Source organism: Carica papaya, chromosome 7 (assembly GCF_054855325.1).
Source record: "Carica papaya isolate Zhongbai chromosome 7, ASM5485532v1, whole genome shotgun sequence".
NCBI lineage: Eukaryota > Viridiplantae > Streptophyta > Magnoliopsida > Brassicales > Caricaceae > Carica > Carica papaya.
Window position 1 is genome coordinate 28,795,708 of NC_142315.1, and position 8,381 is coordinate 28,804,088.

Sequence of the window (8,381 nt, forward strand, 5' to 3'; positions counted from 1 at the left end):
AATATAAAAAATATCCCAAATTGATGATGATGATATACATATATATATATATATAGAGAGAGAGAGAGATTGGCATGTATATTTAACATGTGAGAACAAAAAACTAAATAATGAAGTCAAAGAAAAAGAAAAGGGTGTATTAATCTTTATTTTGCAGAGAATTGAAAGGAAAAATGAACTTAAACCCTAACACCCAATTAAGCATTTAAATTCCCTAAACCTAAATTAGATAACCCTAACACCTAATCTCTCTCTAATTATGGTTAAATTACGTGCAAAATGAGTATTATGCCCACTAATATATATATATATATATATATAATTCAGTCAATTAAATAACTTTTAGATATTATAACATTAAAGTTCAAGAAATATGAAAATAAAATCGAAGAATATATCTTATTATGGCAAACTTTTTTGTAATTTATCATAATTTAGATCATGTTATCATTTGTATAAAATTGTTAGGATTTCCAACGTATAAACAAATATTATTACATATGACATTTTTTTTTTGTTTTTAATTCAAAAATAATATATTAAATAAAATTAAAATTTTACTAACGCATTAATTTTTTCTCTCTTGTGATTTTTAATTAAAAACAAAATTATATGCATTAAGATATAATAAAACTAGTCTTTTTTTTAACATCTTATCTTTATGATTTTTAAAAACCAATAATATATAAAACAATTTGCACACACATTGTGTCATGACTCGAGGACATGGTTCTGACTTCAGAAAGTATGTATTCGGGTTTAAGAGAAAGAGAGGGAGAGTAAGACTGAAGAATAGAAGGATTTGTTAAAGATAGAATAAGAAGATGAATAAAAATATATAGAAAATCATATATGAAAGATAGATATTGAGAGAGATAGATAGAAATTTAAGGGAGCTAATTATAATACATTCAAAATATTTCATTCGTTGATTGATTATATATATGAAGATTGGTGATTTATATTAGAAAGAAAAAATGCATGAACATGTAAATAGATAATCAATCTTCCATGAAAGCCTAAAGGGTTGTAAAGAAATTTTCTAAATTCATCGAATGAATATGAAAGAGGAAGTGACTGGTTAACTAAGAATTTGAGATGATTAAATACTCATTGGATTTGAATTTTCTACAGACATTTCCATAATACTTTCTAGTTTATTCTTCTCTATTTGCATTCGTGTCCTTACACATTATTGAGTTTCTTCCTAAAGAGTTGTAAAGAAATTTTCTAAATGTATCGAATGAATATGAAAGAGGAAGTGACTGGTTAACTAAGAATTTGAGATGATTAAATACTCATTGGATTTGAATTCTCTACAGACATTTCCATAGTTCTCTTTGTCCACCCTTGTAGATCTTGTACTTTCTAGTTTATTCTTCTCTATTTGCACTCGCGTCCCTACACATTGTGGAGTTTCTTTCTAAACATATTTCTTAATAAGCATTACAATGATAGATTGAATAGGTACTTCTTGGCTTCTTTAGCATATAACATCGTACAGTTTTATTAAAATACTGAATGTGTCTTTTTGTAAAATATTTTAAGATGTATAAGAAAACTACTAATTGCATTTATATAGAAATAATAGCTTTGACGTATTCTCTTTGTTAATTTTAAGCAGTCGAACAAATATCTAACTCCTTGAAAAAAAAAATTATCTCTTTGAACATAATTATTAGTATTTTTCATATTAGTATAAATATTATTATTATTATTCTGTAAAGTCATATTATAATTATAGATATCAAGAATAATGTGAAATTTAATTGCAGAGATTTGGTAGTATTAGAACAAGAATTGAAGCAAGTGTGATCTTAAATCCATCATGAGCAAATTCAGTTGATGGTTGATAATAGATTTTAACTATATATAAAGTTTGAGAAGCAAAAAAGAAAAAAGACAGTAAGAAAATGAACTCATTCAAGATATGGTGGAGATGCCTTTTTTGAGTGTTGCAGAAGTTATGAATCAGCTGTGGAGTATTTGGGGCTTAAAAATATATATATCTAATATATCTATATATATATATATATATATATATATATAGGTTGTAGCATGATGAGGAATGGGTGAGACCCCCAATTGGGAAAGTAAAAAAACAATAGTAGTCATATCTATATGCGATTATGCAAAACACTAGTTAATCTAAAAAAATTTAGGTAATTATTGAGTTTCTATGACTAGAAATCTAGTCGATCTTGGAGTTCTTGAAAATCTAGGCAATCTTAGAGTTTCGAATTAAAAATCTAAGCAATTCTAGAGTTTCGAACTAGAAATCTAGACAATCCTGGTATCAATCGAGAGTCACTAGGTTGCACCGAAGATGATATGGCTATAAGCAATTACCATTTTTAATTGATAAAACCCTCCAAACAATAAAACTCCTTTACATCCGTATTTTAGTTAAATCATTAATTACGTGGTTACTAATTAAGTCATTAAGACGCGATTGTCTTTGAACAAAAAAAAAATTCTATAAGTCAGAACGAAATAAAAAAATTCAGACATCTCCTTTTTTTGTTTAAAAGTTATATATATATATTATATATGTGCAATATGGGCCCCCAAAAAATTAAGTGGGCCGGTTTATCACCGGGTCGAGAGTGACCCGACAAGAAGATCCCCAAAATGAATTATTGTTTTAATCATTAAAAAGGAAATGTTAAAAGAGAAAAGGTTAACGCGTGGGGAAGACGAAAGACGGACGCAACCTTGTCAATACCGGTCATTAGGGGGGGGTGGGTCAAATCCAAATGGTATACACGCGCTTTCTTGAAACGACGTAGTTCGTCATTGACCCAATGGTCACAGCAGAGGCTGCTCATCCGTTGGTCTGTCATCTGAACTTTTCACCACCAGGGGACTCTAATTGCTCATAATGCACATTGACCTAACATTAACATAACCTACCACGTTTTTTATTTTACTGTCATTTTTTTTTTTTAGTTTTTAACGGGTGTTTTTGTTATTAAATTAATTAATAAAAGAAAGGAAAATTATTAATAATATACTTTAGTTTTTAAAAAATTATTATTATCCATGTTCTTTCCTTTGCGTACGACAACAAACAACATACACCACTCTTTATATATATATATATATGTATATGTATATGTATACGAATTGAGAAACACTTTTTTTAAAATTAAAAAAAAAAAAAGCTGCTACTACTTTTCAGAGATAGACAAAAAATGGTGGATAATAATTTCGTAATTATTAAAAAGTTAATCCTAATTAATAATTTTAATACTGACATAATGATACACCCAAATTAGAATTAAAAAATAAAAATTAATTAGAGAAACAAAAACTAAAAACGTAGAAATTAAAGAGGAGTATAATTATAATAATAATAATAATAATAATTTAACAGAACCTAAACTTCAAAAAAAAAAAAATTAAAAAGTAAATGATAAATTGATAATGACAATAATAAAAAGAGAAAAAGAGAAGGGTAGTTCTTGGGATTTGGTTTGGGTTTGTTGTTTATTGTTGGTGGGGTGGAGGGAGGTTGGCGTGAACCAAAGTCTACGTAAATACGGCGTCGTATCTACCGCGCACTTTAACTAAAAGACCACCTTATTTTAGTAGACTCTGGAGAATTTCTTTCCCGCAAGGACCAAAAGCGGGGGGTGGGGTCAGTAAAGTCAACGCCGTCATCACGGCTTCGAAACAGAAGCAGCGTCCTTAACGGAGGAGGGTTCAGTCCCGCCGTTACCCACGGTAGCTGACTGAACGGTCAAGACGGACATGCTTGGAGAGGAGGGTCCCTCGCCGTTGGATTGGAGAAGTGGGTTGTTATTATTAGTGGGGACGGCGGCGTTGTTGATCATAGGGCCCCTGGAGTGACACGTGGCGGTGGAGATTGCGGTAGCGAGGGAAATGGGCATAAGGCATAGGCCTTTCCCTTGGAGATACTGCATGGCGGACCCCATGTCCTCCTCCATCAGCTTCGCCACCTGATGCTCGGTGACGGTGAGGCTGTCGTTAGACGACGCCGTATTGTTCCTCGCGTGGGTCCCGCCGTTGCCGTTGCCGTTGCCCTGGATACAGTCACCACCTCCCTTAAAAAGACAAGGCCAGAAAGAAGAAACTTAATAAGATATGATTGTTTTTTTTCTTTTTTCTTTGTGCAGAGAGAGAAAGCGAAGGGGAAGAAGAGAGGAATCTGGGAAAGTGGGCACGCGTGCTACTTTTGTTTTTGTCGTTCTTCAATTTTCATTGATTAAACACTGAGCAGATGGGCGCTGTCTTCCTTTTATTTTATTAATTTATAAGGACTGAATTTCGTTTTTCATGCGTAATTTTTTCTTTCAATTATTTATTACCCTTTTTTTTATAATACAAATATTAATTAAATAATAACTCCATATACCACTAATTAAAAAATAAAAATTTATTCTAAAATTTAGAGAGTGGGAATACTATACCTCCGACGACAGATCGGCGACGAGAGGAGCAACCGCAGCTGCACCGCCTAATCTGCTCATGCTCAGAACCTGTTTAATCACGCATCCAAACAAGAAGCCCCCCCCACAAAAGAACAAGCAAAAGGGAATTTTAGTTGCAGACGCCCATAAACACAGATTAAACAATTATTTTCTACTGTAAACAATGTCAACCCAGATCAAAAGGAGAATCTTCTCCTCTTAATTACAATTAATTAAAAATTAGATAAATAGATATAGAACCTTGACTTGGAGCTGGAGGAATTTCACGTAGTCGATGATCTCATCTAGCATTGAGGCTTTGTCTGTCTGTCATTCCGGAAAAAAAAACCAATAATTATCTAAAAAATAATAACCAGGGATTGGAATTTAATATTTGATTAATTAAATTAGGATTAATTATTATTATTACTATTAATTTTTAATTATGGAGGTCTAATAGGATTTAATTAAAGATAAGATTAACGGAAAAAAGTAGTGAGTGCTCAAAAAAAAAAAATATCCCGATCCACTCGCTCGTCCACCGGGCGCCTCCTGCAGTACGGCGCGAGACCAATTTGTCTTCTTTGTTCCCGAAGTACGCACGGAAAGATAACACTCACGTGACAGTGACATTGCTTAACGAACCATCCAATCATATCTCGACACCCGTCCCCGAACAACCGCTATTGACAGTTATACCCCTAACAAATTCTTATAATTACACTCTTCCCCACCAACGTCTCTTCGCCGGCGGTTACCGCTTCTTTGCCGAGCGGGACGGTCGGGTTCTTGGGAAAATAAAGTTGAAGAAAATTAATGGGATTTGGATTTATAATTAATTACTAATCTAAGCCTTAATTTAATTAATTTTGTTGTTATTCAGTTCGGATTTGTATGGGAAGAAAAAAAAAACCAGAAGCAAACAAATTGTGAAATTATGTTCGTGTCCTTACCTTGTTGGCATTCGGAACAAGTTCCTGCAGAGCCTTCATTCTCTCTGCAATTCTTTCTCGCCGTAACTGCTCCACGTACAATACAAACCCAGAAATTTCGGTTCAGTGGAAAATTTTCTTCCGTTTTACCTCCATTTCTCGGAAGCCAAAGAGTGATGCAGGGGAAAAAAAAACAAAAACAAATGGGATTTCTGATTTCCTACGTGAGAGGGGAAAAAGACAGCATACCCTTTCAGCGATGCTGTGAGGATCAGTGGCTTGGCCTCTCCTGGCACGGACTCTCTGTCTCGGCTGCGCCGATGCACCGCCGGTTGAGCCACTTGCTTGGGGCTGAATTTGAGGCTGAGTTTGGTTCATCACGGCGCTGGGAGCTCCGAAATTTTGAGCCTGCTGCATCGGTCCTCCCTGTTTGAAATTAAAAATGAATGCCAAAAAATCAGAGAAGAACATGATAAACTTAAAAAGAACGAGATAAAAAAAAAAAAAAAGAAATGGAGAATAAGATGCCTGAGGATGGTGAAAATGTTGTGCCTGGTTCGGAGGCTGACCGCCGCCATGCAAAGATCCACTGCCGAAACCATTGTATAGAGCTTGCAGCGAACCATCTCCTCCCTGTACATATTCGTATTCACTTCAAAATACATTAACACGTCCTAGAAAGCTAAAAGAACCAAGGGAAATCATATATGGTTTACCTGATGATTACTAGGAGACTTGAAGGAAGACGAAGAGGAGCCATCAACGACGTCGTTTTGGTGGCTCTCGGCCCCAAGAGAGAGAGGCATCATCATGATCTGTTGATGGTGCTGCATCATCATCTTAGCAGCCGCAGCGGCGGCCGCGGCAGGAGAGCCACCGCTGATCTGGTGCTGCCGGAGCTTGGATGCGAGGATTGCGGACTCGTCGCTGAAGTGCGCAGCGTGGAAGTCGGAGGGAGCTGGTTCATCTACCCACGGCGATGACTTGAGCGCGGTGGCCGGGTCGGAGCCCCACGAACAGGAAGGCAGCGTCGACAGCATTTGCTCGAGAAAATCATCGTGTGAGGAAGAATCAAACTGCGGATTTTGGATCTGCGAATGCTGCTGTTGCTGTTGTTGTTGCTGTTGTTGTTGTTCTTGGAGAGGGATTTGATGAGACTGGTTTAACAGAGAGTTCATGGCTTGCATTTCTCTGCTACAAGGCTGCATAGTTGATGAATACACCTTCCAGATAACGAACAGAAGATGATCTCTATAACAATTTCAGAAATCGACGACGACGAAGATGAACTTCTACGAGCTTTCAGATGAATAATAATAATAATAACAACAACAACAACCAGTGATCCATGAACTGAACTGGAGAGAAACCACTTGCGTCTGGGGTTTGAGACGTTTATAGACGATGGAGAGAAGAGATGAAAATTAAAAATAAAAATAAAAATAAAAAAATAAAGAAAAATATTTTTTATTTTTATTTTTATTTAATTAAGAAAAGAAGAGGAGGTTTCATCTGGTGTGTTTGTTTTTCTCTGTACGTGTTGATTATAGGTGGAATTAACGGAGTGATCATAGTCATCCTAGCGTTGAATTTGTTGTACTTTGACCACTCACCTTCGAAGGCGCGTAGACTTCTACCTACTATATTTTTACAATTATAAAAAACTATTTTTTATTTTTTAAATTAAATTAAATTAAATGTTTAAAATGTTATATATATATTTGATAAGATAATTACGGTGTTTAAAATTTGAATTGATTGATAAATTTTTTCAAAAAAAAAAAAAAAAGGCGTGGAACCACGCTCCCAGTGGGTGCGTGAGCTAACGGTTTGAAAAAACATCTGCTGCTAGTCAGCCTATTCTCACTAAGTGTTCGGTAACAAAGCTTTTTCAAAATCCCCAAACTACCCTCAACTGATACCCCACGCGCTTAATTTCGGTGAATTAACATCATCATAAGGTGATTACCCAGCTGTAACTAGTTAACCGCCACTATGGGCTCATTTTTCATGTAGAGTTTTTCTTTTTTTTTTTTTTTTAAATGTATATAAATAATTTTTAAATTGTATATAAATACAATAATAAATATGTATTTAATATTTAATATTATTTTTTATTTAATTCAATAATAATTATTAAATATTTTAAAAATATTAATATTAATTTATTCGATAGTTCAAAAACTAAATATTTTACGAGAAAAAAAATATATATATATTAAATTAAATATTATAAATCGATTAATTACTCTTAAATCTATAATATATTTATAAAATAATAAATTTCGTATTTTTAATGGCGTTCGAACTCATGAATTTTAAATAAAATATAAAATTTTAATAATTAAATAATTATATTATTAAATTGACGTGATATTACTGAATCAAATATTATAAATCAATCATCGATAAGTTCATAATATATTTATAAAATAATAATTTTTACGTATTTAATAGTGTTTAAATTTGTAATTTTTAAATAAAACGAAAGTTCTTAATCATTGTATAATTATATCGTGAAATTAACATAAAATTGAGGGTATCATATTGGTCAAAATCATACTAAGCATACGATCGATCGCTATACGACTTAGCTTGTTTCCTTATGTTCTTATTTAAATTTATATATATATATATATATTTGTGTGTGTGTGTGTGTACATGTATGTATGTGAGATGTGCATATGAAATATATTATATGAGAAAGTAGAACAAAAATAAACCAAGAAATATATATATATATATATAATTGTTGCAAGAATGTCATATAACAATTTTATAATGGTGGTGTAGTTTCTCTTGGAAATTCTTCTGCTTATAGTTTGTCCCCATAAATCACGACCAAGACAGCATATATCTATTTTATTACGACAATTCTCAATAATCTTTAATATATTTATATATATATGTATATGTATATGTACATATATATGTATATATACATGTTGAGTATGTATTATGTATATGTATGTAGATGACAATAAAAATAGGTGTAAGTGAGATCACAATCAGATCT

The 8,381-nt window shown here is 33.0% G+C and overlaps 1 protein-coding gene across 1 annotated transcript; it reads right to left on the reverse strand.

Moving 5' to 3' along the window:
- Window positions 1-3,314: 3,314 nt before the first annotated feature.
- On the reverse strand, window positions 3,315-6,766 carry LOC110825493 (bHLH transcription factor RHL1-like). Its single transcript, XM_022055957.2, has 7 exons — window positions 6,082-6,766; window positions 5,894-5,998; window positions 5,615-5,791; window positions 5,387-5,452; window positions 4,695-4,760; window positions 4,434-4,502; window positions 3,315-4,067 (listed from the first exon to the last, which is right to left on the reverse strand). The coding sequence occupies exons 1-7, from the start codon at window positions 6,571-6,573 to the stop codon at window positions 3,663-3,665; spliced, it is 1,380 nt and encodes a 459-aa protein (XP_021911649.2). The 5' UTR covers window positions 6,574-6,766; the 3' UTR covers window positions 3,315-3,662.
- Window positions 6,767-8,381: the final 1,615 nt, after the last annotated feature.